Here is a 16,704-nt window from a genome sequence, read left to right as displayed (position 1 = left end):
TCTCTCTCTCTCTCATCCTCTCTCTCTCTCTCACTCTCCTCTCTCTCTCTCTCTCTCTCTCTTCTCTCTCTCTCTCTCTCTCTCTCTCTCTCTCTCTATATATATATATATATATATATATATATATATGTGTTAAAGCCCACGAAAAAAATGAATTGTGGCTGCTTTTGCACTGCAAATCGTAATTCTAATTTCTGATTCCTATTTGCGATTTTCACTGGATGCAACAAAAGAAGAAAAACACAAAAAAGAAACACAGCATGCAGGACTTTTTTTTTTAATGGAGTCAAAAATTGGAATCAGAATCGCATCAAAATCGGAAATTGGAATGACATGTAGTGTAAAAGAGCCCTGTATATGCAAAGCAGGGTTCAGTTATTCTCCTGTACTGCGAGCAGTCTTCACTTATCACAGCTCTAGGATAAACAAGACCATAGAAACAAACAGAACTTCCTTCGGTAGCAGATGCAATTTAGAAGCTGTGTGATGTGAGCTACTTGCAGTATTCAGGGCTTTCATGTTATTCTGAATACCTCCACCAAGAAATGCGTCCCTCGCGTACATGAAGACTCCTTAAAATGCTAAAAAAATATCATAAGGAAAATAATTGCCGTTTGTGGCTAACAGACAACTAACTTCAAATCCCCCACCCGAAAGATCACTGCATATGATCAAGATACAGGTTTGTTGGTATAAAAGCACCAGTTTATACTCACTTTCTGTCTCCTGTTTGACGGCACTCTCTTTTCGAGGCAGCGTAGCTGGGTTGAATTAAGTTGCAAGCATCAAAGACAAAGATGCATTAGAAAACAGGCATTTAGCAAAGACCATGCACAGAGGCAAGTTAGGCACTAGTCAGAGAAAGACATGCAGAAAGCTATATTATGCAGGTACTGCTATCTTTAAGCTGTAAACAGTTACATGGACAATCTGATGTATACGATCATGTAAAATACACACACAGCTAAACACTGTATTAGAACGTCATTCTTTCAAGTGTGATGTGAGGAATGGTGGGTTATGTCTATTTCAGGCATGACAGAGGCATTAGCAAAGACAGGGAAATGACTTGAATGCTTAAATGCCTGTTTAAAAGTCCAGTGCAAATTCATACACAGGGAACTTTTGTTTTCGCAAAGAATGCACCTGTGCCACATGAAGGCTAAACTGCTTGCAACACTTAATTTGCTAAACTTTGGACCAATGGTATTGCTGAATGTGCACAGCCTTCATCGCTGGTTTATGTGACAGTCTACAGCAACCAAGTTCTGTCATTTTCAAACCTGAAGCATGATTATGATTGGCTGCTGTTGCCAGCACACTTTCTTCTGATGCTTCTAAAGAAGTCACCCATTGGCATGTGCTATTGTGAAGTCTTATATAGATAAATGGTGGGTTAGGTAAGAAACGAGACAAGATTATTCACAAGGAGACAAGGGATCTTTGACTTTAGGTGGACATCAGGGGGTATTCCATACACTTAGTGAACAATAATGGGTTTGCCTTCTCTTTTACCGTTTTTATTGATTATTCTTGTAGACCCAACATTATCTGCATTAAAAGGAAAAAAATGTGTAGTGTGAAGACAGCTCAGACCATGTAACACAAATACCAAGGCCACCACAAGACCATACATGCCAAGCCACACATACCCAACGTCAACCAGCACATCTTCACACACCAAAGCAATGCAAGCCCCAGGGATCGCTCTATCACAAAGCCAGTGATAGAGGAGTTTTATCTATGCAAGCTCTGCTGAGGCTTCACGCAAAGCAAGGGTCAAATCCGCGAAGAGTCATTCCAGTCTGCTTTCCTGTATTGTATGCTGTTCCCATGCAGTAAAAAGGTCACTACAGTGCCGTGGGCATCAGAGATATCAGGAGTACCTATAATTAAGCCGCCGGGAAATTTGGGCGCAAGGTAAAGCCGATAAACGGCTCACCTGCTCCTGCAAAAGTCCCAGAGGGGTTAATTACTATTCCCCCTCCAGACCACTGTGGATAGCGAACTATCACTGGAGGCAGAATTCTGCTGTTTCTATAATATAGTCGTTTGTGCGCCGTCTCTTGACCCAAATCATTGTCCAAGCGGCGCTTTAGCCATAATTCCTGTTACGGCCTATGGCGGATGTGAAAACCTGTCAATTTTCTTCAATTATAAAGTTGACAGATGAAAAAAAAAAAGTTGTCACTAAAAGGGGCAATATGGTTGCTATGTGACTTTATTTTGCCTTGCAGCTGTGGGATCCAGGCTGCTTTCTAGCCAGGACACTATCTGCAAGGAGTTACTGGCTTGTTAATTGGCTCCCTGCTTAAAACTTGACCTATACTGTGCTGGGGACATGTAGACTATGAGCCCCATCTGTGTAATATAAATGGGGTTCAAAGTAAATAGAAACAACTCTAGACACCAAATAAATAACAGTTTAAACCTTTATTTGTAAAAGTATGGACTTTTACGAATAAAGTATGGACTTAGGCCTGGTTCACAGAGTAAAAAACGGTCCATTCCCGTAATGGATGGGAACGGATCTGATGTTAACCTATGGATCCGTTCACTTCCGTACGTTCAAAAGGATCCGTTCTGCACGATCCACAACTTTGGTTCTGCAGCAATTTTTCCACTGAGCCCAGTGAAACGGAAATGAAAGCTGAAGCGCTGCATTGGGGGCAAAGAGAAAACAGAACGGTTCTTCACACTAGTGGAGAAACTGACTATTCTAAGGGGCAAAATCCACTTTGCTGATGGAAGTCTGAGGGGATGTGGGGAAACGGAACGGAAGTAGCTGAACTGCAACGGAGTGAAAACGAATCCGATTGACCGGTAAGCAGATGAGTTTTCATGGATCAGTTTGCCACTTCAACCCAAGTGTGACCTAGGCCTTATTCAGTGTCCAGACTGGCTCTTTTGCCCTCAGAACCCCAATATAATTTCTATGAATTTTCTCAGGAAGCAGGAATATATAGGTATCAGGGCATTGTATCGGATTACCCTGCAGCAGCTCTTCTCTATGTTACCAGTCACAGCGTTTTCAAGCTGCTGTGGAAAAATGGGCAAGTCCTTGTTAAATGAATAATATAGTGGGAAAACTAAGCATTCCTTTTCCAGTGTGAAAGTGCTGAAAAGCTGGATAATAAGTACAAGAGCACCTGATAAATATTTTTTGTAGTTTTGTTTGAGTGGGCCTGAACTAGCGGTAATATTACCCCTCCTACAAAGGTTCAGACAGTGCACGGCAATTTTACCATTACTAACACCAGGGGGAGTGCTGTCCAGTAACCCATTAGCGTCATGCATGGTACCACAGTAAGACACATTGCTATGGTAACGCAAGTTGCGCTCTGAGATACCACAGCAAAATGTACAATAATGCGCATGGCACTAATAGGTTAACGGGTGGTGCTCCTTCCGGTGTTAGTAATGGGAATGGCCATGCGTTGCCTGCACACAGCAATATTACCGCTACTTGGTGCATCAGGCCCAATGTTTATAGAATTTAAACGCACATACATTTTCTCCTAAATATGGGGTGTCTTATCCACAGGACAACTGGAGAATGGGGTTACTTGCAGTTCTTCATCTCTGGGTAAACAGTGTAAGACATTTCAGTTTTCATCCTAGATCAGATATTGAGATCCTTCCTCACCATCTCATGTCTGGAGTGTCTAGAAGGTCATTACAAATGGTGTCCTAATTTTGGTGCCCTTTGTGATCATTCTAGTTACTCATAAGCCAAGTGGTTTGCCACCCAAGTGTGGTTCCCTCCACTCATATCATAGCCCCTCTCAGTGTTTCAGCATATGTTGTGCAGAAGCATGTTCACAAAATACCTACAGATCGGAGGAAGATATTTAACCAGTATGATAAAATCATCCATCAAGTCCTATGACTATTAATCTCCTTGGATAGCTTACCAAACTTCTTTCCTTCTTTGCTGGCACCAGTCATCTTGTTTCGAGCCACTTCAAAGAAATCCTTGATCTCTCGCTCGTATAAGCGCAAAATGTAGTCAATATAATTCTGGAAATAATAATATTTGCAATCAAACGATCATTTTCCTCATTACCGTCTGAGGGCTCCTCAAAATTACAAAGTCCCTCATTTTTAAAGTCTGGGTCCTCACATCATGAAGCCATGCACACTGAAGAAGCAGGTCAGGAAATTGCCCTTAGACTAGATGAACAAATAAATAACAAAACAAGAATATGGTTTGACTACGTAACTACCATCTTTTCCTGAAAATAAGACGCTGTCTTATACTAATTTTACTTTAAAAAGATCTGCTAGGACTTATTTTCCGGGAGGGCTTATATTTTTGAGGGATAGAAAATCTGACACTATATTAGTGTATGGGAAAGTGTTCAGTCTCTGACTATCTCCCTTGTGGCTGCGTCCCCCTCCGTTCACCTGTAAATGGCTCCAGTATCCTTACATGGTCATCATAATCAAATGTGCGCCAGGGACACATCAGTGCATGCACATTGATTATGAAGAGAGGGGAGCGTGGTCATGGAGCTGACCCAGCATACAGCGTATGTGCGAAGACCAGATCAAAGGGCAGAGACCATGGTAGGATACTGGCGCCGTTCACAGGTGAACGCAGGGCGGTACAGACACAAGGGAGGTGCAGTAAGAGACTGCACACCTCCCCATACACTAGCATAGCGTCCAATTTTCAAATAGTAAACAAGCCATATTACTCCTATTGAATAAAACCCGACCAAAGAGGTAGTCTAAAATCCAGAATAGGAGTGTAAATTCCATGTTAGAAATTTGAATTATTAGCGCTTAGTTTGAAGAAATCAATTGCTCATCTTTCTTAAAATAAATAACACTATGCATTGCTGTACATAAACACAAGCTTAAAAAGCCAAGCATTAATTACGTTCACTGATACATTTTGCTTCTAGTTATAAACTGCAGTTAATCAATAATGGTTTGTAACGAGCCAGGATACCCTGGTAAAAGCAGACAAAGTGAGGGGAAGAGAATTATTGATTGGATAATATGAAATCTGGCATGGACACCTGTTTCACCACATTTAGATTATAGCACTTCCTGATGTTAAATGTGCTGTTAAAGTTACGGATTGTCTGATAAAGTTTCTCTGGGGTGTTTCATCGCAACAAATGGAAAACTCAAATTTTCAGGGATATTTCCTATCGGCCCCCTATCTTTTCAGTGCAATTATACAAAGGCAAGCAAGGCTGGCTTTATACTTTATCTGCCCCTTGGCCAGGTGTATTGTGACTCCCCTTCCTTGTACAGCATTGCCCCTCCCATTCTATGTGCAGCCACCTCTTGGAAGGCTGCTACTGAGCCTGCACTGAATTGCGGTAGGTAAATATGCCAGCACTGGATACCAGAGTGTGAGGAGGACAGGGGAAGCCTCATTAGGATCCAGAGACTTCCCCCTTCTGAGGCATTTATTCTGAAGGGGGGGGGGGGGGGGGGATGTTGTTACAGATCCTCTTTAACCTCCTTAGCGATAATCCTGAGTCAGGGCTGGGGATGGAAATCCTCAGCTCAGAACGTAATCCAGTCAGTGTTGCCAACTCATCCCTTTAATTACTGACACATCTAAGTTATACAGGTTCTGGGGCTACTTACTCAATCAGTGCCTTAACTGCCTCTATCTAGCCACGAAACCTGTATAATTCATATGCGTCATTAATTAAAGGGATGAGTTGGCAACACTGAATCCAGTGCCTGAGTGAGTTATATGCAGGAGCTGTTGCAGAGTTCTCTGTGGCATGGTTTTTTTTTTCTTGTTTTTAGGGTCTAAAAGCTTGTGCAAAAATTGCATGGCTTTTAGACCCTAAATCTGGAAATAATCAACGCCAGGGATGTTAAGTGATCTGCTATGCGTTCAATTCCTTCTATTATCTAAGTCCAGTTGCGTAGGGACCGGGGTCGCAACGGTCGCCTTGGCGACCGGGCCCGGCTCCTAAAGAGGCGGGGGAGGGGCCCGGGGGGCCGATGTTCGTGTAGAGGGCCGTGCGGCCCGTGCGCGCTATTGGGAGGGGGGGGCAGTAATGGAGGGGGGAGCCGCAGCCGCGGGGAGGGCAGCCCGACCTCTCCCTCCCTTCCTCTCCCCGCCCCCCCCCCCCCCAGATGCAGAGTGACGCGCACGAAGCGCTGAAGGCAGAACTCACCTCCCTGCGTTCCACTCGCCGCTGGTCTCCTCTCTGCATAGATGCTGTTACACACGCTGCTTCCGGCTAAACAGGAATGCAGAGAGGAGACCAGCGGCGATTGGAACCAGGGACGGAGGTGAGTTCTGCCTACAGCGTTTCCGTGCGCGCTCACTCTGCATCTGAGGGGGGGGGGGGGGGCGGGGAGAGGAAGGGAGGGAGAGGTCGGGCTGCCCTCCCCGCGGCTCCGGCTCCCCCCTCCATTATGTGGGGGCAAAGCGGGGGGCAGCTACCTACCTAATCTTTCCTGGGGGGCAGCTACCTACCTAATCTTTCCTGGGGGGGGGGGGCAGCTACCTACCTAATCTTTCCTGGGGGGGCAGCTACCTACCTAACCTATACTGGGGGCAGCTACCTAATCTAACCTATACTGGGGGGCACCTACCTTATCTAACCTATACTGGGGGGCACCTACCTAATCTAACCTTATACTGGGGGGCACCTACCTAATCTAACCTTATACTGGGGGGCACCTACCTAATCTAACCTATACTGGGGGGCACCTACCTAATCTAACCTATACTGGGGGGCACCTACCTAATCTAACCTATACTGGGGGGCACCTACCTATCTAACCTATACTGGGGGGCAGCTACCTATCTAACCTATACTGGGGGGCAGCTACCTAATCTAACCTATACTGGGGGGCACCTACCTTATCTAACCTATACTGGGGGGCACCTACCTTATCTAACCTTATACTGGGGGGCACCTACCTAATCTAACCTTATACTGGGGGGCACCTACCTAATCTAACCTATACTGGGGGGCACCTACCTAATCTAACCTATACTGGGGGGCACCTACCTAATCTAACCTATACTGGGGGGCACCTACCTAATCTAACCTATACTGGGGGGCACCTACCTAATCTAACCTATACTGGGGGGCACCTACCTATCTAACCTATACTGGGGGGCAGCTACCTAATTAACCTATACTGGGGGGCAGCTACCTAATCTAACCTATACTGGGGGGCACCTACCTAATCTAACCTTATACTGGGGGGCACCTACCTCATCTAACCTTATACTGAGGGGCACCTACCTCATCTAACCTATACTGGGGGGCAGCTACCTAATATAACCTATACTGGGGGGCACCTACCTATCTAACCTATACTGGGGGCACTTACTTATCTAACCTGTATTGGGGGCACCTAGCTAGCCTATACAGGTAGCAACTATACTGGCTACCTATATTGGAGGCAACTACCTAACTAACCTGTACTGGGGGCACCTACCTATCTAACCTATGCTGGCGGCGCCTGCCTATCTAACCTATACTGGGGGCAACTATACTGGCTACCTATGCTGGAGGCACCTACCTGGCTAACCTATACCGGGGGCAACTATACTGGCTTACCTATGCCTGGCTACCTATACTGGGGGGACCTATAGCTGGCTATAGGGATTCGGATATGTGTGTGCGTCGGGTGTTGCCGGGGAGGGGGGGCTGTTGTCGCCGGGGGGGGGGCTGTTGTTGCCAGGGGGGCCCACATCCAGATTCCGCATCGGGGCCCAGAGGTTTCTAGCTACGCCACTGACTATGGCAGGCATAAGAGCAACAAAAATCCTCAGCTTGCCTCCAGACATCAATACAAGTGACAAATGTAATAGCTTTATTTCATTCCTAGTAGAGGAAAAAAAAAAAAAAGTACAGTTGAGTTACCTTCATAAGACCATCATATCTCGCATATTCAGTACTTTTCAGCCATTCCATTAGCTTGGCATATCGCAGAAGGTCTCGGTGGTAAGGATGGTGGTTTGGCAGGGTCATTTCAACAGAAAGTGTGGAAGTCTGATCATGGCCCTAATGCAAGTAGAATAAAGAGGATAAACCATTTATTAATAATATCTGGTCAAAACATGGAAGGTCTGAGTGTTACAACCAGTCTGCATATGCCTAGACTGCACATGGCTTCCTGAGCTAGAAAGGACTTGTCAAAGTTACCTTCCAACATCCGGAATCTATCAAATAACCATAAAACAAAACTCTAGGATAATCAGAATTCCTCTCTATAATGACTGGTGAAACCCGAGATTCTGAGGCTTGTTATAGACAGTGTGGAGATCCATACATCTGTGACCAGTCTTTAGCCTGTTATGCTATCTATCTGCAGTTACCAGCAAAAGGTGCCTGTCCGTAGTATGTATACCACAGGAGCTGTCACACAGAAAATCTGCTTAGCAAACATGGGAGAACGTCTCATAAATTAGTCAGGTGTTTACAACAATAAAAGGACTTGCTTCTAAATATGAAGCAGCTGCCAAGCAGTAAGCTTTCACCATAAATAATGTATCCTTCTATAAAAACTCACTCTATAGTATTAATCAGACGTATGCGTGCCTAAGGTGCTGTAAACCAATCAACTTCTGTGAAATAGCGCAATGAAATCTGTGCGACAATTAATTATGACATTTTGGGCCACAACACAACAGAGGAAAATTGCCAGCACCAAAGCAGATGGCCACATACTGGTACCAACAAGAATTACGTAAAAGGCATACTCTGTAATTCTCGGCCTCACGCGGCACATGCCTAGCTGTAGTACTCCTACTCTAGTCAAATGGCTGGACACAAATACTGTGAACAGACTTGCACTACATATATACTAGCTAATATTTGCAACTTAGATCTCAACCCCTATATAGCTACCCTTGAGGCCTAATTTACTTAGGTTTTTCTAAACTAGAAGGCATTTTAGAACTTAAAGCGGAACTGAAGAACGCAATAAAACCTGCCAGCCCCGTGCAGTCTTCCTGTCCTACGCCAGTCCTCCACCATCCTCCGTTCTCCTGCCGCCTACACTGTGCCTGCGCTCCCTTAGAGTCTTTTTCCGCATTCCAGCCAGCAATAGTGTCCTGTGCTAATAGTGCAGGATGCTATTGCAGGCTGGAATGTGGAAGAATAAACTTGGGGCGCGCAGGCGCAGTTGCTGTCAACTTATTTTTTTCCCTTCCGTCGTCATTCATCATACGCATGTAAAAAATGCATATGCAAAAACACATTAAAAAAAACTTAGCAAAAATCATGCAGAAAATTGTTACAGAGGCGGCTAATTTTTTTCCCCCCTACGGGGGGAACCGAATTTCACCTGTAATGGAAACAGGCCCATAGAAATACATTGTGTATGCGAATTTGCATGCTGCTAATGCACGCGAATTCACCATAGTGGAGAAGGGCCCTTAAAGGGACACTTAAGTCAAACAAAAAAAATGAGTTTTACTCACCTATGGCTTCCAATAGCCCCCTGCAGCTGTCCGATGCCCTCGCTGTCTCCCTCTGATCCTCCTGGCCCCGCCAGCAGCCACTTCCTGTTTCGGTGACAGGAGCTGACAGACTGGGGACGCGAGTGATTCTTCGCGTTCCCAGACACATTAGCACCCTCTATGCTGCTATATGGTATATGATATATGCTATAGCAGCATAGATGGCGCTATTGTGGCCAGGAACGCGAAGAATCACTCGCGTCCCCAGCCTGTCAGCTCCTGTCACCGAAACAGAAAGTGGCTGCCGGCGGGGCCAGGATGATCGGAGGGAGATGGCGAGGGCACCGGACAGCTGCAGTGGGCTATTGGAAGCCCCAGGTGAGTAAAACTCATTTTTTTTTTGTTTGACTTAAGTGTCCCTTTAATATAGCAAGGTATGGGATTTGTGGCTAAATAACTCATTCCATAATGAGTCAACTTCTGGCATTGCTGCTGACCAGCAATTGTTCACCATGTAGTAAACACAAAAGATAAATTAAACAGGTACTCAGTCTTTTTAAACTGTACAATACTTAATTCTACAAGTTAAGAAAACCAGTATTCTCCTAACATTTACTTACCTTCTTGAACTTGTGGCCAAAACTCTCCAGTGGGGCTTTAGTTATAGTCCTACGGGTTGCTGTAAACTCTTTTACACTTTTAAACTATTATTGTGCTTGGCTGCATTGTTTTGTTTTTGCTGGCTGTATACTTCTGGTCTGCAAATGGTATGGTTATACGACTGTATATTACGCATCAGATACCTGTACTGCAAAGTGTCATGCTTTGATAATGTATTTGGTGATTTTTGTCACCATAAATTCCAATGCCATAAATATGCGTTTTGGATAAAAAAAAAAGTTATAGGTCAGTGGTAGACAATATGTTAAAGAAAATCTTAAAAGTGGCCACTAACATCACCATATGGTCACACATGACATTATAGGCTGACTTTCACTGGCTCCACCCTGTTACCCTAGCTAAGTATGTGATTCTTAGATACCTTTAATAAGTGCCCTTCTGAGTGACAAGTAATTATGGAGGGCAACATGCGGTGGTTAGGTCTTTTCTGTGAGGTTACATCAACGCCGTGGAAGTGTCTAGCACTGTACAATCTGCACACAAACTGTTTTTGTAAGCCAACAATGTCCTCCATTTGCTACATCTGTTTTGAATGTTGTGTAATCTGCCCGTGTTTTGGTCTCTGAACATCTATGCAGCTGGTCAACTCGGGTGCAGCTTGCATTTGGAAGCGCTGCCAATTTCTCCTATTCTACAGATTAACAGGTCTAAATGTCACAATGAGTCATTTCAAGCATGTACTGTAAGTCTATGAGCTTTCTCTAACCCATCTCAACACACTCCTGGCTATATCTGCCATAAGGTCTCATGATTGTATTTGTGTGCAACAAAATGTTGTGGTCTGGTATAAAGTGTTATTCTTCAGCACAATATAACTGTTGAAGATGTGTAATATATACTACTATTTACTAGCAACCATTAGAGACAAGGGCGTCGATTCAACAAAGAAGGTTATACTCAAGGTGTGCAGATAGCGCACGTTAAGACTACTGGCATTTATGCAATCTATATGGCGACATATGCAAATTGAAATGTAATGCGCTATATACATACACCACCTATGTTGCTTGAGTAACATGTAAAATTGCATAAATGCTGGTAATCTTAACATGTGCTAACATTCTTTAGTGAATCAACCAAAATAGTACTTCCCTTCTGATTCTTTAGAAGCATTCACCAAAAATCAAAGAGTTATTTTTAATTTCACGTTGAGAAACAAAACAAAAAAAAACAAGACTGAACACAAGCAAGCATCGGCAATTACTGTATCATCAAATACGTTAGTTTAGCAACTGTTGTACAGCAAAGATTTTAGTGAAAGAATAGCAAGCAGATGGATCCTCTGAAGATGCCATATAACGCACTCACACAACCCAAGTACCAGCAATAGGTACTGCTTGGCCTTTTCTTAAGGGTGATTTAAACAAAGCAAACAACTGCAGAAATCAAAGACAAATGTAACAAACAATGTCACATAATCATGCTAAACTCAGAACTTTCGCTTTGTTTATGTCACATAAATACCTTTTATATTCCCGTGACACAAAGGTTGTGGAGTAAGTGAGTGAGTAATTGTGATTGAGTGTGTGTGCACAGATATAGTAGTCAGAACACCAATCAAAAGGCAGATTTTAATATAAAAACTGGAGCCATCTACCAGGTATGCTGTGGCGAAGAATTGGTTTGAAGCCTTTTACAGACCCCTAATTTTAAAGTTTTATAGCCAAGCAAGCATTGTGCAAAAGTGGATACTGGATAGGACCACCTTTAATACAACTGAGATGTACTTAGTGTAGTTTTCTTTTAATTGAAATCAAATAAATAACAATCATCAACTCTTTTACAGCATCAGGAGTGAAAGATTGGAGGCTCCAGCAGCAGTGTGCTACTCTAGCTGCTGGACAGCTGGAATATCGACAGAAGCCTGAAACAGCATGCTATTGTTGGATCACTGGCAATCTCACCTCTTCCAATGATGTTAAAGTTATGAGGAACTTCTAATTTTTCTGCAGGTGGTACCTATACACAGGGCCGGGCCGAGGCATAGGCTGGAGAGGCTCCAGCCTCAGGGCGCAGTGTAGGAGGGGGCGCAGAATTCATTCAGCTGTCATTCCTAATTGTGTTTGAAGCAGAAATAAATAAGAAAAGGGGATACATGGTAGTGACTGCAAGCCAGATAACTAGATATTAAGGTGTTGGGGAGGTTGTGGGCCCTGTGGTGCCTCTTAGTCTAATGGCAATCAGTGTGTGATGGTTGGGGTGGCAGGGATGGAGGGGCGCACTTTGGTGTCTCAGCCTTGGGTGCTGGAGGACCTTGTCCCGGCTCTGCCTATACAGTATCTTTCTACATCATTTGAGATTCTTGGGCAGTACACAGGAGCAAGATCTGGACACACCATTTATGAGTTGCTCTATTGATACTGATGTTAATTGTATGATTTAGTACCAAAAGTGAGGAAGGAATGGAGCACTCAGTTTAACTATGAAGAAACAAACAACTTGCAGGAATGTTTAAACTGGTGCTGGTGAAGATGCCTGGTGAAGATGTTTCTTCTATCTCGTGTAACTCTGTCAAGTTTAAAATCCTGAATAGAGTGTACACCACACTGAACATGATCTCTAAATAAGCCAACCAGGCTTCCTCGGATTGATAGAAATGTGAAAACCCTAGCTCCAATTTAGACAACATGGTCTGGAACTGTCCAAAAATAATCCCACAGCAAAGTGAAATGTGCAAAGCTGCCTCTGAGGTCTTGAACTTTACTATCCAGCTTAAAACACAGCACACATTTATAACCAGTCTTCTTCCTAGGCTCTTATAGCCGGGTGCTCCACCCGGCTAGTTTTGGCGAGTACCCGGCTGTCATCAGCTCACCTCCTTCTTCAGTGATGTGAAAAACTATTTGCCCCCTTCCTGATTTCTTATTCTTTTGCATGTTTGTCACACTTAAATGTTTCTGCTCATCAAAAACAGTTAACTATTAGTCAAAGATAACATAACTGAACACAAAATGCAAAGATGAGTGGGCCAAAATTCCTGCAGAGCGCTGTAAAAGACTCGTTGCAAGTTTGCTTGATTGCAGTTATTGCTGCTAAGGGTGGGCCAACCAGTTATTAGGTTCAGGGGGCAATCACTTTTTCACACAGGGCCATGTAGATTTGGAGTTTTTTTTTCTCACTAAATAATAAAAACCATCATTGAAAACTGCATTTTGTGTTCAATTATGTTATCTTTGACTAATAGTTAACGGTTTTTGATGAGCAGAAACATTTAAGTGTGACAAACATGCAAAAGAATAAGAAATCAGGAAGGGGGCAAATAGTTTTTCACATCACTTGATGTTGTAAGCAAAGTTGCTAACAGAAGCACCGACCCTGCTTTTTCTTATCTCGCCCCACCAGGCTACTGTTTCCTGCCACCCGGGTGGAAAACATTTCTGGGGAGAACACTGTATAATGACTGGATTGCTAGCCTCCACTGAAAAGGAACAAACTCTAATAGGACTACAAACATATTACTAAATGAAGATCATTATATGAAAAGCACCAATTGCAATGGGTGAGAGCTATAGAGCGGGGCACACACAAATCCCAAGGAGGCAGCAGTGGCAGGGGAGATGGGGGTATAATATAGGATGTGTGGTCAAGGATGGCTGAAGAACAGCGTCAGTAAATGCAGAGGAGAAGGAATCCAACCACTGCCAATTGCTGCTGAACTTTATTGAAGTCCTGAGCTTAACAGGACCTCAGCTTGACAAAGATCATAGTGCTCAAAAGAGTGGAGTGTTGCGGTTTAACTGATTTCTATCTTTACTGATGTGACCAACACATTTTCTACTTTTTCATTGGTGGTGCCTGTTCTACATTGGAAACATGCAGTCCCAGTGGTGTGGAGATTGATGACTTTGGCACACAAGTCCCCTATACATGGGTTCTTCTCCTGCTTTCTTCGGATTCTCAAAGCTTTCAGGCAGGGCACACACTTGACTGATTTCGTGCGCGTTTTCTGCACAGAAAAACTGAGAACTCATATTAATCAATGAGCTAGTCCACACTTAATATGTTGTTTGCGCGCAGAAAAAAAACTGACATTCTGCATCCTGATTCTGCACATTTTGTAAGTTATTTCTATCAATTACATCAGCTGCTGTGAAAAAGCGTGCGCGTTTTCCTGCATAGAAACACACTTGGTGTGCAGAAAAAGTATGCAGAAAAACGCGCACAGAAAACTGAAAGACAAGTGTGTTCCCTGCCTTAAACGGCGGTAAGCATTGCATGCGGGGCCCAAGTGTTCACACTACCTGTCACTACCACCCACAAGCTACACTCCAAGGGGGAATTGATAAAGTCCTGTGTGCAGCACCTCAAACCAGTACAATGCTTGGTGCTGGGGTATGAAGAGGCCTGACATCACCAAATCAGCTTTCAAAACATTTTTGAAAATCCAAAATAAATTCTGATTTACACTTATATAAAGCAGCATATAAAGCCATGTGATGTCAATTCCGCAATGTTTGGAATCCATGGATGGGACAACCCAGAATTGACTGTATAGCTGTCTCAAAAGCTAGTTTTGGTGTTCTGAACTTGATCATGTCAAGGCTACCTTTCTCTAAAGAACAAGGCTACTACAAGTTGAACGTAGGCTTTGCGGGATGTGCTATTACTGCTGCTTGGCTAACATCATGCTGTTAAGACTGCGAGGGACTAGGCACAGACATAACTATGAGGAGACTGCAGTCCGTGCCAGCAGATGTCTGCGGTACAGGAAGTGAATGATATAAGGGCACCTGTCCAGATACTTTAAAAGTGAATCAATAAGCTTAGACATCAATAAAGACAATACTCCCCACACAGTCCCTAGATGCATCAAACTAGATAAAACTCTCAAGTCTATCTGCATGTTCCTAATTTGATGTTTTTACAAATGAGATTGATGGAGATTTGAAGACCAGCTTTGGTATTTTTAAATTTTCGTACTAACAGTGTGGACAGGGTTTAGAAACATCTGGGGTTTTTATTGCAGCATATGTCCACTGGAGAGATTTTATCACCCTTCCTATTCAGGACAGCAATACTAGTTAACTAGTTAGAGATTCTTCCTTATTCTACAAAGCAGGTTTTATTTGGAGAGTTTTAACCTTTTTCTGGGGAGTTTCAAATTCTTCTCTAAAACTACATTTTATGGATGGATACCAAAAAATAAAGGGTTCTGATGGCTTCCCGCTATATCCAAAACTGGATTATTATTTCCTGTACTTGGGTTTTAACGATTCAAATGTGCTATGAACCAAAAACTATTGCAGAAGCAATATGGAGGCGGACATATTTATTTCATTTTAACCAATACCAATTGCCTGGCAGTCCTGCTGATCTTTTCGGCTGCAGTATTATCTGGATCACACATCTGAAACAAACATTGGCTAATCCCGTCACAAACATCCAAACTGCATGCTAGTTCAGGGTCTATTGTTAATAGTATTAGAGGCAGGAGATTAGCAGGACAGCCAGGTAATCTGCATTATTTAAAAGGAAATTAATGTCAGACTCCATATCCCCCTCAGTTCAGTTGTATTTTAAATCTGCAGACCCTCAACACACCAACATTATCTACATAATCTTCTTTAACAAAAGAGACTGCAGGCAATTACACACAGACGCTGTTAGTGCCAACTGCTGGCAAAAAGAGAGCAGGACATGTACTTTAAGCCTTAAGGTTATTATACATAAACCACTGCCTGAAAGCCACACCAGTACTCACTGCCATAGAGAGATAGTAGGACCTGCTATATAAGTGAGGGAACATCTGAGTAAACTAATTGGAGACAAAACAAAAATGCTACATTGGCACAGAAAGACATCTTTCTAAATTTAGAAAATTATTCAAATAAGCAGTGATGAAACATCATGACAGCAAAAACATATTGACTGGCATATAAAGCTCTAGCAATGAGATGTTCTTTTTATACTTTCTGGTTCCAATCAACCAGGAGAGCACCCACTGCTTCTAGTTCATGCTGTATTTATTCTGTATCATATAAGATACAACAGTAATCCATTAGGCAGAGTCGGGCTCCTTGTAGTGAAACTCAAGAGCCCACAACTAGAGATGGTCAATGAGATGCAAATAATTCCATGTTAATGCAGAGATATGTACATTTTGTATGCAAATCTATGCAGCTTGAAAAGCATCAAATAAAATACTGCCAAGGTAGAGCGTGATTGGTTCCTTTTGAAGTTGAATACATTTGCATAATCCTAGCAGCCATTTACTTCTATCTGCCACGTGAGGTATTCTTTCAATGTAACTTGACTTGCACCTGTCAGGACAATCACTTCCCTCCCTGTACTGGTTGTCATGTGACTGCAGAATGCTAGCAAATGTTTGTTCAGCAGCATTAACATAAAGCAGAATACCACCCCCCCCCCCCCCCAAACCAATAGGTGAGGAATGTGATGCTACTACAACAAAGAAATTGAAAAGCTCATAAAAGATATAAAATGTGTAAATAAAGGAAGTGATTAGGTAAGGAAATACAATTATACAATGGTCCCTATGAAATTAACTTCTCTTTTCAGTTTTCTACCAGGATGTATTTTCACACAAAAAAACAACAAACAAGAAAACGCTCAAAAATAAGTTTGATATTACTTATTTTTACCTACTTTTGGGAACT

General features: G+C 43.0%; 1 protein-coding gene across 7 annotated transcripts in view; it reads right to left on the bottom strand.

Moving 5' to 3' along the window:
- EXOC1 (exocyst complex component 1) overlaps positions 1-16,704 on the bottom strand; it is an 81,804-nt gene that overhangs the window by 28,584 nt on the left and 36,516 nt on the right. For 2 of the 7 annotated variants that reach the window (XM_068278583.1, XM_068278584.1), the window contains 4 exons: positions 15,789-15,842; positions 7,866-8,006; positions 3,915-4,020; positions 717-761 (listed from right to left, as the gene is read on the bottom strand). In XM_068278583.1, coding sequence (XP_068134684.1) covers positions 717-761; positions 3,915-4,020; positions 7,866-8,006; positions 15,789-15,842 — 346 coding nt within the window. The remainder of the gene's footprint in view (positions 1-716; positions 762-3,914; positions 4,021-7,865; positions 8,007-15,788; positions 15,843-16,704) is intronic. The other 5 variants (XM_068278586.1, XM_068278587.1, XM_068278588.1 and 2 more) reach the window with 3 other exon arrangements.

Source organism: Hyperolius riggenbachi, chromosome 1, assembly GCF_040937935.1.
Source record: "Hyperolius riggenbachi isolate aHypRig1 chromosome 1, aHypRig1.pri, whole genome shotgun sequence".
NCBI lineage: Eukaryota > Metazoa > Chordata > Amphibia > Anura > Hyperoliidae > Hyperolius > Hyperolius riggenbachi.
This window is presented reverse-complemented; position numbering and strand designations above follow the sequence as displayed.